General features: G+C 36.5%; 1 protein-coding gene across 2 annotated transcripts in view; it reads right to left on the bottom strand.

The window, feature by feature from the left end:
• The window catches only part of TRPC4 (transient receptor potential cation channel subfamily C member 4), a 208621-nt gene that overhangs the window by 26998 nt on the left and 161901 nt on the right, over nucleotides 1-19722 (bottom strand). For both annotated transcript variants that reach the window (XM_077867972.1, XM_077867973.1), the window contains exons 5-6: nucleotides 13448-13587; nucleotides 3025-3338 (exon numbers count right to left, since the gene is read on the bottom strand). In XM_077867972.1, the coding sequence (XP_077724098.1) occupies nucleotides 3025-3338; nucleotides 13448-13587 (454 nt within the window). The remainder of the gene's footprint in view (nucleotides 1-3024; nucleotides 3339-13447; nucleotides 13588-19722) is intronic.

The following is a 19722-nucleotide window of genomic DNA, read 5'->3' as shown; positions in this document are numbered from 1 at the left end:
AGACATCAGGGCTGCATCCAAAAGCACAGAGGAGTCTTCACGGGGCTCCTGTAACATGATCTGAAGATAGTCACTGAGGCAAGATATCACTATTTAAAACTAACAACTGAAATACAATGATCAAAGAACAGTGAGAAAAATTTGAGGAGACAAACTATAAAGACATAGAAACACTGAATTTAAAGGGCAAGATTTCAATAGTAAAGTGTTAACAGAGTCACATGATGTAGACAGTTTAAGTTTTAAGCTAAGTCACCCTTGACAGTAAGGATATGGAGGCTCCAAATATTTTCTAGAGCAGTGTTGCTGGACTGATGGAAGCCACAGCCACATCGCCACTGGATGAAGAATGAGTAAGAAGAAAACAAGATATCCTGTTCAGGCTTCTTTTCAGGATTGTTTGGATGAAAGGAAGGAGAGAGACAGAGGCAGAAGTGAATGGGAAACCCAGGGCTCAGAGTTTCAGCTTCCGTTCTCACCCTGAGTGGAAGGAGTAATAGGGAGGAACCAGGGAGACAGTGGTAGGAGATAACGTTCTACCACTACTGATAATCGTGACCAGATGAAATGTGGCTAAGTTCTTTTTAAATCATATTCTATGGCAAGCGCTGTATTAGGTACTTTACATGAAGTATTGTATTTTAATCTTCTGATGGAATAAAATCTGAGGCAATGGGTAGTAAAAAAAAAAAAAAATTTATGGAGTATTATGAATTATAAAAAGAAATTAATAAAAAGAAATTATAAATAGAAAACCAAAGACCAACAGAAGCAAAGAAATAAAATGTAGAGCAGGAGCCCAGAGGGCATCACTAGACATCCCCTTGCAGTGACTGGCACCCCTTATATTGAAACAGGGTCATCTAGGGACAGGTGACTTATGCCTGCCTCGGACACTCTATACATTCTAGTACACTAGTGATGCTAAGAGTTGTTGCTATATTTTTTAGTTTTTGAATAATCTCTTGCTTGCAGATTTACATTCTATGATCTGGAAAAAATTTCACATAGAATACCTGATTTATTCGGGCTGAATGATTTGGGCCTCTAATTTCTGAGATATGCAGTATCCGTTGCGTTTCATGATAATAGAGGAGACTACTGGCATGGGTACACTAAAATAACACACAATCCAAGCAATTTAACCTTGCTTAACATTTGCCTCTAGCATGCAATTTCTACTAGATATTTTTGCCTCAGACTTCCATTGCGGTAGAACTTCTTGGACAGAGAGTAAAATTGGTTCATAACTTGTAATAATTTACCACAAAACCAGGAAGAGGGCAATGTGATTCCTGGGAACTCAGGGATCATGAATTAGGAGGGGGTTAAGTGCAGATGAATCGGATGTATGAGAAGGGGCTGAATCTTGGAACCAGAACTGCTCCCCGAATTAAACACAACCGAGGTACCTCAGTTCTAGGTGCTGCGTGGAAGTTCCCCCCCGGTAGACAAAGCACAGGATGAGAAGGAGATGGTAGGTGGGATGGTGGAGGCAGGTGCATGCAGTGCGCGGTGACAAGGAAGTTGTGAAAGCCGGTGAGCAGAAGGGCTCTCCATCAGAAATCAAGAGACAGCAGACAGTATCCAGGACGTTTGTAAGAGGCTCACTTTGAGGCCATGCATGAAGCTGGTGGGATCTGACCCTTGTACATCTCTAGTCTCAGCCACCAGGAGCAAATTACCATGTCAAGGAGCACAAACAAGTGGGGAAAGAGGACCTTCCAGTATCAAAACAGAGACACAATCCAGGGCCACGCTAGTCACAAGGACATTGCTTCAAGGGCTACATTGCTACATTGCTTCCACTGAACCCCTCCCGTCTGGGGTCATAAAGATGACAGGAAGGTCAGGGCACGAGGAAGATGACAGGGTTGAGGTAGGCTGGTCAGGCTGGAGAACTACTGCCAAAGAGTAGAAGAATTGAGGCTGGGAGCAAGGGATGAAGGGATAAGGTGAAGCTGAGATGACCTTTTGTTTCCTCTATGACTCATGGTTTGTAGCAAATCTATTTCTGAAAGGATCCGAGGCTGCTAAGGCTGAGATTAAAATTTTTATGTGCAAAGAAGTAGATGCTGATTAATTAAAATGGAGTTTTAAATATTGGGATCAAAGATAGAACAGGTAAGGAAATGAATTAACAAGAATATCGTAGTTGTAAGTGACTTAGTTTATATGAAGGTATTGATTTTTTTCCTGTTTGAGAAATTGCTGTACTCTCTTATTTCACATAAAAGTCTCTAACAGCCCCTGAAGAGGGTCTGATTTTTAGTCACCTACAGAAGGATCATTTGTTTATTTATTTGCAGTTCTGGCATGGAGGAACATTACCTAACTTCTTCATTCATCTGCGAATGAACTGCTTATCACAGCTGTCTGGTGATCACAGAGGACACAGGTATGCAGAGATGTGTTCCACGAGGACTGTGTGGGTGTCAGACAAGGGGGCATGTGCCTGTGCTGTCAGCAAACCTGCCTCAGAATGACCAGAGGCTGACACTGAATGAGACCTCCTGCTCATCGAGTGTAAGGGCACAGAGAGTTTTGTGTGCATAATTATAGTGGTTAGTGGTTAGCCTGGGGTTCCTATTTTGGATTATTTCTACATGTTTGGATTCTTTTGTGTGTGAAGAGTGAAAGAACACGTGGGGGGACTTTCCTATCCAGAAAACACAGGAAAGCTCAAAAAGTACTTACATAGATTGTCTTTTACCATGCTTGTAAGCTGTCAGTAGGGCAGAAGTTTCCTCTTTATTCCATATTTTAAAACTAAATATATAGCTTTCCTTTCTACGAGGTCCTTTAAAAGACCATTTTACTAAGATTTAAAATAAATATGCCATATATATATATATATATATATATATATATGTCAGAAGGATCCATTTGTATTCAAAGCCCTGTTAATTCCATTTTCTGCATTAAGCACAATTTTCTTTGCAACCACTTGTCATGGTTCAAATTCATAATGTAATACTCTGAATTCTGCATAAAATTACCAATAAAAGCGTCTGTTTGACTTACGTTGAAAATGCATTATTCTGCTTTTCACATCGTATGCCTTTACAGCTTAACCCTTTTGTTTCTTCGTAATAGAAATACAATTGATTTAGGCCATTTGCAAACGCTAGCAACACTAGGCAGTATATGAATAGAAACTTCAAAATGTCTAGGAGCATTCTTCCCAGAGATATTTGCAGAGGCCCCAGGTGAGAATTTGCCGTAAACAGCGAGATCAGGCGCAAGGAACTGAAGATGTTTGCGATGGCAAATAAAGCTTCAGCCACCAGCGTGGGATGCCACATGTCCCAAGATTCCCGTGGATTAAGTGCGCTGTACTGGAGAAAAAAGAGAAACAAAGAGAAAATAAAACAAACACATACATATGACTATGTCAAGTTCAGGACAGGTGGATCCAGCATGATGGCCTGTAGGGTCTCCACGGTGGCCAATGTCCTCCGTGATGGTGGCAGCAATATCCATCTACACAAAAATAACAGTTTATTAAAGCCATTTATAATTTCTAAGCTTTAATCAAAGTGGCCTGCCTGGTCTGTCCTTGTCATTTGTAGTAATTTGTTAATATGTGAATTACATCTGACCTTGACCTTTCTGATGGAACTTTAGAAAGAGAAAAAGAAAATGCTACATAGGAAAAAAAAATCTGATTTTATATGGGGAAAAGCAACATGGTAACAAAGAAAGCTACATTATAAAGGAAAACTACTAAATTTTGAACAAAATTACCAATGGTTTTACTTACGGTATTTGACACATTTGCCTAGTCTAGATGAATGCACGTAGGATACAAATTATATATAATAAGTGGAAGTTCTGGTCCATTGCCCTGGAAATAGTAATGACCAATATGGGCACGACTATCAGTGCTTTGTATCTGTTATATTCCAAATGCAGATAAAACCCAACTTGGAAATCACCCTGGAAGTCAATGAGTTGTTAACTTTTTATATTTAATATGTAAAACGTGATATTACATGAACATTCTTGCTGTTACTAGACTTTGACCAGCAATTATTTGAAAAGTAAGACTCAGTTAATTAAAGTGCCAGCTTTGAATTATCTTGACTCTGAACTATATAAAGAGCAAAATGGAATTTATCCTTTGTATTCCTGAAGTAAATTTATATTCGTTTTTAAAAACAAGGTCAAATACGCTCTTTGAGAGTTAAAAATAGATCTGCCCTACGACCCAGCAATTGCACTGCTGGGGATTTACCCCAAAGATACAGATGCAGTGAAACGCTGGGACACCTGCACCCCGATGTTTCTAGCAGCAATGGCCACAATAGCCAAACTGTGGAAGGAGCCTCGGTGTCCAACGAAAGATGAATGGATAAAGAAGATGTGGTTTATGTATACAATGGAATATTACTCAGCCATTAGAAACTACAAATACCCACCATTTGCTTCGAGGTAGAGGGACCTTGAGGGTATTATGCTGAGTTGAAAATAAGTCAATTGGAGAAGGACAGACATTATAGGGTCTCATTCATTTGGGGAATATAAAAATTAGTGAAAGGGAATAAAGGGAAAGGAGTGAAAATATCAGTGAGGGTGATAAGACATGAGAGACACCTAACTCTAGGAAATGAACAAGGAGTAATGGAAGGGGAAGTGGGCAGGGGTTTGGGGTGACTGGGTGATGGGCACTGAGGGGGGCACTTGAGGGGATGAGCACTGGGTGTTATGCTATATGTTGGCAAACTGAACTCCAATAAAAAAATTTTTTAAAAATGCTCTTTGAAATACCGTGTTCCAAAAATCTATAATTAAACCTCTGTAGGAACCAAACAATAAATTGAATTCTCTTCTTCATACACTTCCCTAAAAAATGTCTAGACAACTGCATCTTTTTCCTAATAATCATGTTAGGAAAAAAAAAGTTGGATTTCTGTATGAGTCCCATCAGACTTTTAGAATATTTCCTTTCTTTTTATATTACATTTTATACCAAAGACCTTTACAAATGTTAATTAATTCTCTTGAAACTAATAGATAGTATTTTTCAAATCTCCCTGGGAAGAAAATACATCACAAGTTTCTGATTTTTTTCTAATACCCAGACTCTTGCTTGAGTGACAATTTAAAACAATCAAGTTTGAGCTAGAAGGAAATTATTTTCTATTTTTAAATGTTGATAACTGCTCTTGAACATTCCTAAGTTCACCAAAAAATAGGTCATCTTGCATATATGTAAAAAATTAAAAATTTAATATTTTTTATTCATTATAACACATATCAAAGTGAGGGTTTGTAGTATCAACCACCATCGAATTATCTTCTCTTGGTCATCTCATACGATGCACGTTTTCCTTCAGAGATTAAGATCACCTTCACCTTCTTTTTCTCACTTCCCTTGAAAGACACATGTTTAAGTAGAGAACATTCCCCCACCCCCTTTGATGGCTAATCCTATATTTCTCTTTCTCTCTCTTTAAGTTAATATGGCTTAGGACTGTATCTCAATGTATACATAATTTGACACAGTAAGCATTCTTAAGGATGTGATCATTTACTTGGAATTCCTCACAACATCTAATACACTGCCCTGCATGCAATGGGTGCCCAAGAAACATTTTCTTCCTTTGAGTACTTATTGTCCAGTGAAGGTGGGAGGCACACCTAATAATAGCAATGTTTCTAAGAGATTAACGCAAAGTACTGTGAGAATAGAGAAGAGAAAGTGATAAATTCTGCCTGGGGTGGATGGGGCCGGAAATGAACAGAGATTACATGTTGTTCAAGCTTTAAGGGTCCTTTGATATTATTCAATTTCCTAGAGATGCTGTTCATTGTTCTAGGTCTCACAGGCGGTTGAATATAGACTCCATCATCACCCGGTGACATGGTAGGTACTTTAGATCCCTTCTTAGAAAACTCTCTGAGCTGGGACTTGCAAAATCAAGAGGAAGGTTTTCCATTTTGACAAATCAGGAAATGCTAGATTCTTCCCCAGTATAATTACGCAAGTCTGCTTCAAAGTCTAGCACTTCTGATAATTGTTGGGAAACAATGCTATGTGAATATGTTCACATTTATGCATGGTCAGGGCTTCCTGAGCAAAACATTGCATGGCTGTTAAAAGATGTCTGAATGGCAAATAAGCCTGGGAAGTTAAATATAGAGACTTTCTGAGAGATTTGGAAACATCTCCCCTGGAGCCATCTGCTTAGATTCTAAGGATAATAAAACTAGGGACCTTTGCCTCCCCTAAGAGAATCTGTTTACTTCGGAAAGTTAAGGTCTCTCTCTTTCTCCAGGGGGAAGGTGAGCAGCTGGCACAGCTATACTATACAAGCTCTAAGATTCATATTTTCCCAGTTCCCCTCCTGTGGTACAAACTCCTGGATGCAAAGGGTACATCTGGCTCTCATCTGTTGCCCTGTGGGGAACTGGAGTATGAGGAACCAATGTTCAGATTGTTATGGAAGTAATTTGTTCTCTGATCCAGAAACCTTGTTTTCTATCAGGATTAAATGGAGATATAAAAAAAATGGAGATATAAACATTTAGTAATTATCTCTTGAAGTCATTCTTTTTGGTTTTGCTTTTTTCATTTTTCTCCTGTCATTTACATATACGTTGAATTTCAGTTTTTAAATACAGGCATTGTTTTGCAAAGCAATTGTTAAAATCCTTACAGACGGACTTGTAGCGAAAAATTCTAATTCTTCAATTTGAAATGCATTTTCCAAACTCTATTATTAGGCGTTAAAAGCTTAACTTGAACTTAAAATTTCTCCTTAGCCCTATTTTCTAAAACTTCTTCACAAAATCCATATTCATTTTTTAATCTTTGCATGTTTGCCTTCTGCCATCGGGATGCCACTTCTCAGGACCCCATGCAGGTCCCTCCTTCACATTTGCTCCTTAAATACTTTGTTTCATAAGCCTCTTCTCTTCTCATCTTGTCTACTCTCCCTGATGGTTTTCAATGATCTCAACTGTTAGTTATGTGCTGATGACTCCCAGCCCTCCATCTCCAGCCCAGACGTCTGCCCTTACAGTCATATTTTATACTTTCCTGCCTCGTTGATGTGTCCACATGGAGATCTCACAGGCATCTCAAACTCACAGGCCAGAAGTGGAATTCATGATCTGTTCCTCCTCAAACTCTCTCTCTGTTTATGCTCTCTGATCTTAGTGAGTGGCAGCAAATCACCCGAAGCAAAATTTCAGGTGGAGAGTCTTCGCTTTGGAACCTTAAGGCTCTAAACTGAAATTTTCATATATATCGCTTACGCCTCTTCATTGGTATCCTCTGTTTCCCACAGAAATTATCATAATAATAATTGCTAATTGCTCTCCCTGCCCTGGATCTTATTTCTACCATCATCTGTTTCCTCCAAGAATCGTCTTCTAAAAGGGCCAGTCAGACTACCTCATATCTTGCTTAATGCACTCAAGAACTGCGATATTCTTGGGATGGAATTCTAATTTTCCAACATGTCACATGAAGCCTCTGGAATCTGGGTCCTGACTTCTTTTTGAGATTGACCTGCCATTTGTGCTCAGTTTGGTATTTAACGCCTTGGCTCAAACCTTTAGTAGTGGTCATTCCCCAAATTACTTCACATTCTCACCAGAATTCCTTTCCATGAGTATCAGGTTCTTTGTCTAGAATGGATTTAAATTCTAATTATTTTGATTCCTCAGCTGCTCATTATTCATGAAATATATGCTGAGTGCCTACTCTGTGTTAGACATCATCTTCACAGTGGTGAGCAAATAACACACAGTTTATGTCATATGAGCTTATTAGATAGTGAAGAAAACAGACATTAAATAAGAAATGCTAATCCTTCCCTTGACAGGTACCCTCTGGCCACAGATGAATGGACACTAGGATCCTGCTGACCAGAGCTGATAGTTCCATGTTATAGAATGATCCTTGAAAGAGAAAGACCATGTATGTTAGTTATACTTGGATTTTTAAAAAAATTAATTTTAAAAAAGGAAAAATAAGGGTCAAGAGTTAATTGTCAAAGAACATTAATTCCTACCTTCCTCTTTCTTTCAAGTATTTGTTTATTTTTAAGATTTTATTCATTTATTCATGATAGAGAGAGAGAGAGAGAGATTGGCAGAGGCACAGGCAGAGGGAGAAGCAGGCTCCATGCAGGGAGCCTGATGTGGGACTCAATCCCGGAACTCCAGGATCACACCCTGGGCCGAAGGCAGGCTCTAAACTGCTGAGCCACCCAGGGATCCCCATATTTGCTATTTTGTATAAATATACCATAGCATGGTTTTCTGTAAGACTTTATTTTTACTCAGATTCTTTTTAAGAGACTCACTCATTGCACACCTATCTAACAGAATATTCATTCACCCTTGGATTACCTGCCAATTTTCCATGCAGGGAGCTCGGTCTACTGCATTTGAGGAAATGAGTGTCTAATAAATTGTTTTATAGATGAGAGGAGGTCAAAAAGCATTCTAGGGTGAAGAATCATAGACATATTCAAAAGAATGGTTGTTAGAAAAGATGAATCCTTTGTAGAAACGTGAGTACCTTAATCTAGCTGGAATATGGAGAGTTTGGGGATAGTGATGATTCTAAGAGAAAGCTGGAGCCAGGTCAGGAACACCTTAGCAGAAGTGTTAAGAGAGGAAGATGAACAGAATCAGGATACTGGGTTATTTATATACTCTATAGTCTCTGATACGTACTTCTAAAACACAGGCAATCAATAAACATGAATAAAAAGTTAAACTGATGCAAAAATAAACACATTTATCATATTAGAGTAAATAGAAAATGCACACTGGTTTTAATGTTTGATTTATAAGGTAAAAACACCTCCCTTTCCACAAACTGGTTAGATAATGAAGTAGTGAAAGACAATATGGAGATGCATGATTTTCTCCTGTGATAGATAGTACTGCATTAAACCATTAGGACTTAAATCCCTACAGAGCTCTGTGCCATGCCAACTCAAGAATATTTAGAGAATTCCCTAATTTGGAGGGTACATTGCAATTAGAACATTTGTGAAATGGAAACAATATTTTATGCCTCTTGTCTAGCTGATAAGAATAGGAGAGATCAATGAGGTATTTACTCAGAACTATTCACAAGACTGAAAAATTCCATGATGAATGTTAAAATAAATGTTCTTATCCATAATGATTAAATTTTTGAAAATATTATTTATATCACACTGTGGAATAGGCATAGGGATTTAATCATTACTGCCAAATGACTAAAGAAAATATGAGACAAGTTGTACATATGGAAAAGGACTGGGTAATATTTAGGAGAAAACCAGTCCTAATGAAGATAAAACAACATTTTATGAGAGTGCCCAGGCATCAACAAGCTCTGGATTAACTAATATTTCATACATGGTGAGAGGAGGAAATGGTTAACAAACCTTCTTCAAGAATTAAGAGCAAATGGGAAAAAAAGCTTATAATTCACGAGCTGTGACATGTCAATGAATCAAGGTATTTAAGGAAACACCACAAAGCTTTGCATGTAAGGAGAACACTGAAATCACATATACTTTCATACTGTCTTTGTACAATATAATGCATGGGTTGCATGGAACATAAAAAATAAAAACTACTCAATGCTTATACTAAGCTCTATTTATGACATTAGAAGTGTTTGTTAATATAATCCTCACATTCTATAGGACCTGATTATTAGTGTCATTACACATATAAAAAAATTGAGGTATAGATTAAGTAACTTGCCCCAAATCACACAGGTAGGAAGTGGTATAAGTAGTACTCAGATCAAGTATGGATCAGAGCTCAAACCATAGCCTTAGTTAGAAGGACCCTTTGGTATGTATGTATGCATGTGCACATGTGTGTTTTGTTTTATTAAATCACTTCTTCATCAATGAATTTTAAAAGGATAAATCAATTAAGCAAAAGTGGCCTTTCTGCCAGACCTATTCCAAAAGTTTCTCCTGGATAAATCAATTTCAGAAAGGTTTCCCTTTTTGTGAACTGAGTTTTTCTGGTCTGGGTCCATGGCCTGGCTAAAAAGACATAGGGTTGGATTTTTGCTCCCATTTATTAAATGCACCTTCAGACTGGAGGTAGAACCTGTACAATCTTACAGAGATCTTGGTTATAACTCGTTGGTAACCTCGCCTGCCCCACAACAGGCAAACTATTTACCAGGAAGCAGCATCAGGGGATTCCATTTACCTCATATTTCATAATTAATAAATAACCAATCTTATGGCTCTTCCCTCCTATTTTTTTTTCAAATCCAGTCCTCTATCAGTTTCCCCTATGTTCATTTCTCTACATCAGGCATTCATTATCATTTGAATCATTCTTTGCTTAAATCTCATTGATGGCTTCTCTATTAATACAGCAAAACCCACATTCTATAGCAGAATATAAAAAGCCCTTCCATTCCTCCCCTTGGCCTTATTTGCTGGATCATTTCTCTTAGAGACTGGCCTCCTTTACACACTCAGACTTTATTGCACATTGCCTTTTCTCTCTGGAACACTCAAGCACATTCATGAACTCACTAGACGCCCACTGGCTCTGTTCTCCAAGACACCTCCAGTAGAGTTTAGTTCCTTCCTTGATGCTCTCACAGTCACTGTTGTACAGTTTATTGTATGGTAAGGCTGTTACTTATATGCATTTCTCTTTCTTCCACCTGACTGGGCACTGCTTGAAGGCAGGGGATATACCTCATTTGCCTTCTCAGCAAACAGATGATATCCTGGTTTGTTAGTGTGCTCCCAGAAATTCTTACTGATTGGTTCACATAATGGCTGTTTTCCTTATTTACAGCAGAATCTATTTTAGTACATAAATACAGCATCTTTTCTGGAAATAGTAATTTCTAAATTATCTAAAAGTTAGCATGAAAAACTAAGTGATAAGATAAAAAAGGTAAGGAAGGATGAGTCAACAAGTCGGATTCCCAAAGTTAAGTGCTTTTGTAGTTATTATCATCATTCGACAGATAATAGCATTGAGGCCAATATTAAATAACTTGCCTCAAATCATACAGGTTTCACATAGTAAAGGTGAGTGTGAATCCAGAGCTCAAACTTTTCTCAACATAAAGTAAATGAAGGGACATAATAAAGACATTTAAAAAGACAAGTCCAATGGGCTTAAAGTATATGAAAAAGGAGGAGGACACAGGAGTATAAGAGAAAAAAGAAAAATTAATAATGCACCCTTATTTTATAATAGACCTCTTAATTATATCTATTCATTTACTGCCCATACCAACAACACAAGGCAGAAATTGTTTGTTTCCTTCTTTTATCGATGAGGCACAGAGAGGCAGAGAAACAGGTCCAAGTTCACGTAACTAGTAAGCAATGGAAGAAAGAAGTGAGCTCAGAAAACACTACCCATTAAACACAATCCATGCAACTCAAGTTTTAGTCACACAAACTGATCATTCAGAAAGAACATTCCATGCTATACATTTACAATCATAGTTGGAGTCCTATGATCACAGCACATAAACACATGGTTTTTCTCCAGACTCCACATTATTTACATCATTATCATCTGAGGTAATTTCTGTGCACTTTTCATATCCTTTTTATCTTTTTCCCTCTTCTTCATTGCATGGGGTGGGCGAGTTGAATTATAAGCATAATTTCTTCCTTGGTGTACTATAATGGACAACATTTACATTTTATTATTAAAATTGATGTTGCACATGAAGAACTTACAACTTTTTGCAGAAAATTCAAATCTCATATCTAAAATTAAGACCAAAAATCCACAAGTATTAATATATGTAATTATACCCCCATATGCCAGAGTTCTTGATGGATTGGAATGTATATGCACTATCTGTAAACACCATATAAATGTAATATATAAAAATATTCTGTATCTTAGTACAAATATTGCATGTAAAAATATATGAGAGAAGTTCCTTTTGGAATCAACCCTATACTTCTCTTAGCTGTTGAATAGAATTATATAGTCCAGCATCAATCAATGTCTTTCTTAGATCAGGTACATCAGCATTGTCTAATGAATTTGCTAGAAATGCAAATTTAGGATCCTCCCTAATAGTCCTAATTTAGAATTTCTGGGGATGGAGAAAAGGAATCTGTGTTTTAACAAGCTTTCCAGGTGATTATTTTGCACCTGAAAGTTTGAGAAGGACTGCAGTAGTTCTATAACCACAGAATTCTACATTCTACATGGGACCACAAAAAAAGCAGATATATTACTTTTTAGTAACGAGATGGCCAAAACACTTTATAGATATACTTAATTTTCATTACAAAGAAAATAGGAATTGGACATATATGTATGTAACAATAAACTGCCCATCTTCTACACAGATGCATCACCTACTTGGTTAAGACAGTATCTTCTCTCTTAAGGTCAAGGTCATTAACCTCAGTGCAGATAGGAAAAATTATCAAATTATCATTCTATTCTTAAAATATAGTTTGCTTCTCATAAAAATAGTAGCCAATGCTCTTTCCTAAATGTTTTGCTGAGTGCTGGCAACATTTTAATTGAACAAATTCTGGAAACTGTGGCCTTTCCCAACTTTGAGCATTTTTTACCCTGCCAGAGCCAAACACTGGACAAAGACTCAGGTTGCTATTTTAAAGAACTAGATGAAATGAGCAGGAGTTCACCTACATGTTAGCATTTTCTAGATCAGATCACTAAATTGCAGGAGTCATTCATGTAAAGAAAGCCCAATTAGACACCCTTTGGTTTTTACTTCTACATTAATCATTTTAAGAGAAAATTTTTAAAAAGAGAGAGAAAAGAAAAGAGGGAAAAAAAGAAAGGCAGGAAGGAGACAATACTTTGACTTGAAAAACATTTCCCAAAGTACAAAATAGTCCCAATTGCCATTGCAGAACAAAAATGTTTTCCATAAATTATGTGGTTTGGAAAAGATTGATATTGTACAAAATCTGGGGGAGTGACGATTGTATGATATTTCAGGCACTGTCATGTTGAATGGGATGAGGAGAAAGAAACTATATTCTGTTCTAATTATATCAAACTATATTACTTTGAGTTGAAATAATTTAAATGCTTTGAAAGAGTAATATTTTGATCTGTCTATGTAATGTTATTGGTTAGGTATAACTGATAAAAATAGATTTTGGTTGCCAAAATTTAAAGTGTTTAAGGCAGAATTCCATTAGAAATGGAAAAGAATAGAAGCAAGAGCAACTATTGTGAGTAACTTTGAGGCATCATTCAATTTAGATGCAACACAGTTGGGTGACAACTTTATATTGTGAAATTTCTTTTATGACTATAAATTGGGTAGTATCTATGTATTTTATACCCATCTATAAATAAAGTCATGAAGAGGTGAATATCACATATACATAATGTTCTAGGTCACATTATTAGTAAAATTAATAGCAATCAAAGATCTATCAGTATTTATCAGAACTTACGTTTTACCAATAATAGAAACAATAGTTACCTTTACAAACGCAACAATTTTCAAAGAGATTGTTGCCAAATATAAGGAATTCATCACAAAATCCATTAGATTCCACCAATCATGGATGTAATCTTGAAGTCCACCATCCCACATTTGCTTAATTTCTCCCCATATAAAACCTGCAATTACAGAAAGATGCACTGTAAGTGTGGTGTTCAATCAAATTACTAAAAACAGAGATATGCAACTTAAAAATTATAGACTCCTGGACCTACAAGAGACTATACCTTTTCACTACATGAAACATCTACTTTTAAAGACAATAATATTCAATCTCAGCCAGACTTTAAAATTTAGAAAACATGGAGCTAATTGTAGAGAATGCTTTTAGAGCAGTTTCACTTTCTTTTACTCATTTGATACATTCATAAGAAGGTGCAATTTTTGAATCAGCTATAATTTCTCTGTAACTATATTTTTTTCTCATGGAAAATATGGTAGCACTTACTTATAAACAAATACCTAAAGACATATTTCCTCAGAAGTTGAGATGACTCAAATATTCATGAAAAAAAATGCATCTGCTGAACATAACTGTCTTAATTCCATCAAGCAGAATACTTTGCTTTTGTAAGCAATTAGCAACTTTAGGGATCTGAATTCAGTTCTAGACACAGAAAGATTATAACATACACAATATTTCATTAGAAGACCTTACATCTAGCAATAGCTTTGAAATCACATCCAGAGAAAATAAAAATCCCTTTCGTTTATAATAGTCATATTTTTAATAGGAAATGTCTTAATTTTCAGATTCTAGGAAGTACTTATAAATTATCACTATGTATCATCTTATTTCCATAATATTATGAAAATTTTCTAAATCTAATTTTAGGGCCCAATGATGAAAGAGAGAGATTTCAAAGGGTGTAGAGTCAGAAAATATTAAAAGGATAAATATGATTTCATAACTACTTAACATAAGAAAATAAGATGACTTTATTTAACAGTAGTCTGGAATGTCAAATGCGTAGCACAATGTTTCACATCTGTCTTGCACTAAAAGCCAGAAAAAAGCAGATTAACTATAACATCATAACTTTTCATGAATCTATCAAAGAGATGAGAAACCAAAGTGCCTATACTTCTAATAAAAGCAGGTTCCTCCAAAGAGAGCGTCAGTGTGAACATTAGCTCACCTGTGGCAGAATGCAGGGGTAAGAGACAAAAGCATCATATAAGAGAGTAAGAGAATTTCAGAAAAACTTCTCAACAACCTTCTAAAGGCTGAGTCTGAGTTAGCACAAGAAGACAGAACCCCTGGGACACAGACACAAGGGGAGTTTCCAACTATTTGCGTGCTCTTTTGCATAGAGTATTCCTTTTCCCTAGGGAGGAAAACTCATGAGCCCTTTGGGAGGAGCAGGAAATAGTCCTGGGCCTAGGGTTTATATCATATCATCAGAGGTTTCCTACCACAGGGGGAGGGCCAGGAAGGTCTCTTCTGCACATGACCCACCAAGTGTCACTGCCATAATTAGTAAGGTATGGATCATAGAGAACCTCCATCTCTAATGCCTGGGCATAGTCCTATGAAGTCTGACTCTAGACCAGGACAACAGAGAATTGGCCTGTTTCACATCACCAGGCCAACGAACACCTGGTAGCAATCCGAAGCTGACAACCACTGGAGGAGTGGCAAGAGCATGAATAGAGAAGACCTCTGAGGCACAGGGGCATAGAGGAGGCACAAAGGTTTGAGTAGAGCAGGAGTTCTGAGAATAACCCTCTCTCCCATCTGTCTTCATCAGTCAAGGCCACTATAGCAAAGTATCGTAGAGTAGGTGTCTTATAACCGCAAAGCTTTATCTCTCATAGTTCTAAAGGCTGCAAGTTTATGATCACAGTATCAGCATGGTCAAGCTATGGTGAGAACCCTCTTCCATGTTGTAGATACTGACTTATCTTGTGGCAGAAAGAGAGCAAGCTAGCTCCCTGGCCTCTTTGTATAAGGGCATTTATCTCATTCACAAGGGCTCCACCTCCATGGCCTAATTGCTTCTCAAAGGCTCCATCTCCAAATGCCATCACACTGGGGATTAGGATTTCAACAGATGAATTTGGAGGGGACACAGACATGCAGTTCATACCACCATCCTAAGCAGAGCATAAGGTGCTCTGAAACACACTGTAGCACGAAACAGAAACCCAGCTTAGCTCCTGACGATACTGCCTCAAATTCCTGCATTATGTTCTAGCAGAACAAAACGCGTGTACCTTTTCAGGAATCAATTCTATGTACTTCGGTCTGGCCTTCTGCACAGGCGGAATGAATAATACACACACACACATACCCTGATATATCATATTCAAAATGTCTAAAAAAAGAACATTGAAGGCATCAGGAATGGGGATGGTGCGGAAATAAAAGAAACATCACATTCAAAGGAAGAAATCAAGGAATGACATTAAACTTGTCTAAAACTATGTACGACAAGTGACACTATTAAAGTGCTAGAAAAAAAAAAGGTGTCTGCCCAGAACTCTATCTATACATGGCACAAACAGCTCTAATAAAGGAGAGTGATTGAAACATTTTTTTCAGACAATCAAAAACTGAGTTTATTGCCAAGAGACCCATACTATAAGAATCGCTGAAGGGATATATTTTAGGCAGAAGGCATGGGATAACTGAACAAAAATTAGGTTTGTAAGAAGAAATAAAAACCTATATCCAGGAATGGTTAAAAAGAAAATAAATGTAGAAGATATTTTTTTTTTTCTTTTTGAATTGCTCTAACAGATAATTGAGTGCCTACAGCAAAAACAGTAGCAGTGTGTGGTGGTTTTTAACATATATAACATATGGAAACATAAAATGACAATATTAGCAGAGAGATGAGAGACAGGAATTAGAAACATGCTATCATAAGGTTCTTACTCTACATGTCAACAAAATAAATATTTTTTCAAGTTAGACCGTGAGAAGTTAAAATTTTATACTATCAAATCTAGGACATTTTCTTTTCTTTTTTTTTAAAGATTTATTTATTTATTTATTTATTTATTTATTTATTTATTTATTTATGATAGAGAGAGAGAGAGAGGCAGAGACACAGGAGGAGGGAGAAGCAGGCTCCATGCTGGGACCCCGATGCGGGACTCGATCCCGGGACTCTAGGATCGCGCCCTGGGCCAAAGGCAGGCGCTAAACCGCTGAGGCCACCCAGGGATCCCCCTCTAGGACATTTTCTTAAAATATTTTTAAATGTAGGGGTGCCTGAGTGGCCCACTTGATTGAACATCTGACTCTTGATCTCGGCTCAGGTTTCAGGGTTGTGAGTTCAAGTACCCCCCCAAAATATATAATATATATGCATATATATTAAATTTATAAATATATATTAGATATATAGTAAAATATATGCATACATATATACATATTTAAATGTATAAATAAAGGCGAGAAATGTAAATAAATACAAAATCATAAACAATACTCAATTTGACAACAGGCAGAAAAAAAGGTGAAAGCGCAACAAAGAACAGGTAGAACCAATAGGAGAAATAATGGGGTAGATTTCAAATCCACTAATATTCACAATTACATTGAATGAAATGTATGGCCTTAAAAAATGTATGATCTAAACACACCAATTAAATGACAGAGATAGTCGTATATAAAAATACAAAACACAACTGTTTTTTGTTACAGTTCATCAACAGGCTAAAAATAGAAGAATAATAAAGACACTATGAAATACTAATCAAAAGAAAGCTCAAAAAAAGGAAGCTGGATTGTCTATATTAATATGACTAGATATATTTCAAAAGAAAGACTGTTATGAGGTAGGTAGAGAGGTATGAGTAACATAAGGATAAAAAAGGCCAACTCACTGCGAAGACAGAACAATCCTAAATATGAATGCAGCTAACTAAATAACCTTATAATGCAAGATGCTATAATTAGAATTGCAACAGCAAAGAGATAAAGGTACAAATATAGTTGGATAGAGACCTCAGTATTCCTCTCTGTAGAAATGGTAGGCAGAAGTTTGGTAGGAATATAGAAATTCTGAACAACACTATCAACAACCTGACAGTGGCAGAGTACACTTTTTTTCAAGTGTATGTGTGGGTAGTATTCACCAAGTGAGACTGCATCATGGGCTATAATACAAACTTAACATATTTATACAAATCATACAAAATGTGTTCTATGACAACATAATAAACAACAAATCAATAATGAAACTTATTTGGAAAAATCCCTAAATATTTTGCAATTAAATGGCATGCTTCTAATAGCCCTTGGTATCAAAGAGGAATTTCCAGAATAATTAGAAAATATTTTGAAACAACTGAAAATGAAAATACATCCAAAAAAATCTGTGATGTTGCTACCATAGCAATTAGAGTGGAATCTGTAGATTTAAAGACTCAATTAAAAAAGAATAAAAGTCTCAGTGATCTCAACTTCAACTATGACACCATGAAAAGAAAAGCAAACATGTTAAGCCCAAAACAAGCAGAAGAAAGTAAAAGAGATAAGAGCAGAGGCAATAAATTTTAAAACATAAACCTTGAGAAAAATCCATGAAAACAGAACCTAGTCCTCTGAAATGATCAGGATAACTGATAAAACTCTATCTAGAATGGTCAAGAAAAAAATCGAGAAGATATAAATGATAAATATCAGAAATAAAAGAAGGGATATCAATACAGATCTTATGACATTATAAGGATAACAAGTGAATAAAACAACTTGATATCCATAAATTTCATAACTTAAAAATGAACATTTTCAAAAAAAAAATTTTCCCTGAAAGACACAAACTTCTAATCTCACTTGAGTACACAGAGTAACCTGAATTGTCTATACTTATTATGAATTCATAGTTGAAAACTTTCCAACAAAGAAAAATTCAGGTCTAGTTGCTTTACGGCAAATTCTACCAAACATTCATTCATTCATTCATTCATTTAAAAATATTTTATTTATTTATTCATGACAGACACACACACAGAGATGTAGAGACACAGACAGAAGAAGAAGCGGGCTCCATGCAGGGATCATGCCCTGAGTGAAAGGCAGATAGATGCTCAACTGCTGAGCCTCCCAGGCATCCCTCTACCAAACATTTAAAGAATAAATAATACTAGTGCTAAAAAAAAACAAGCAACAAACACTTAAGAAAATACAAGAGGAAGAGAAATCTAAAAGGGAAGCCGTTATTCTGATAAAAAGCCTGACAAAAATAACATACTCAAAGAAAACTACACACTAATAACCTTAATGAATATGCACAAAATCCTCAACCAATATTAGTAAATTAAATAGAGCAATATATAAAATTGATAATATATCATGACCTCTTGCTGTTTTTCCCAAGAATGGAAGACTGTTTCAACATTTAAGAACCATTCAATGTGATTTATGCCATCCACCCCTACCCACCTCCTCTTTGGTCACCATCAGTTTGTTCTCTATAGCTAAGAATCTGTTCTAACTATAGACCCTTAACTATATTGTGCATTTTAAAGTCTGCTGTAGACCACTGCTTTATTCTAGACTTGGTGTTTATATATCCTAGCTTCCCTTTGGGGTTTCTTTCATGAAGAACTCTCTCTTGAGAGCTCAGATAATACTGAGGCATAACTGGGGAGATGATAACGATCACTGCCTCCATTTTGAAGAAGGAGTATAATAGACCTGAGTAGGATATGATGCATGCATGCTCTGATTTTAGAGCTTGTGGGAAACTTACAATTTATATTATTCAATGAGGAAAAATGCTAGGTACACTGGAAACCCCCACACCCCCATCTGTGGTGCTTCTTCCTACTGAGCCTACCTAGGGACAGACTCAGAAGCCAGCAAACACCCACAACCTACTTGAGAAAACTAAGGCCAAAAGAGACAGTGTAGCTCGTGCTCCACGACCAGTTAATAAAGAAACCAGAAATCAATCTCCTTATACAGTGCTCTTAGACAACATTTTCTTATTTTTGAGATTTCACAATGTGGCTTATTTGTTTTGTTTTATTGGAAACTTTAACAATTCCCAGAGATGAGAAGATGTGTGCACTGCTATAATTAATTAAACAAATGCATTTCAAGTGAATTTTCTCCAGAGGTAAGAATTGGACTGTATCAGGTAGGGTGCTAGGCTCAGCTCAACTGGTAATCAGCTTTGTAATCTTAGCTAATAGTGTTCTAGTGTTCATTATCTCATTTCGAAAAAAAAAAAGAGGTTTGGATTATACACAGAATTCTATATATGGTATCAACAATCATACATATCCTACCATCT

Source organism: Canis aureus, chromosome 24 (assembly GCF_053574225.1).
Source record: "Canis aureus isolate CA01 chromosome 24, VMU_Caureus_v.1.0, whole genome shotgun sequence".
NCBI classification, from domain to species: domain Eukaryota; kingdom Metazoa; phylum Chordata; class Mammalia; order Carnivora; family Canidae; genus Canis; species Canis aureus.
Note: the sequence above shows the minus strand (reverse complement) of the source record. Positions and strands in the feature narration are given on the sequence as shown.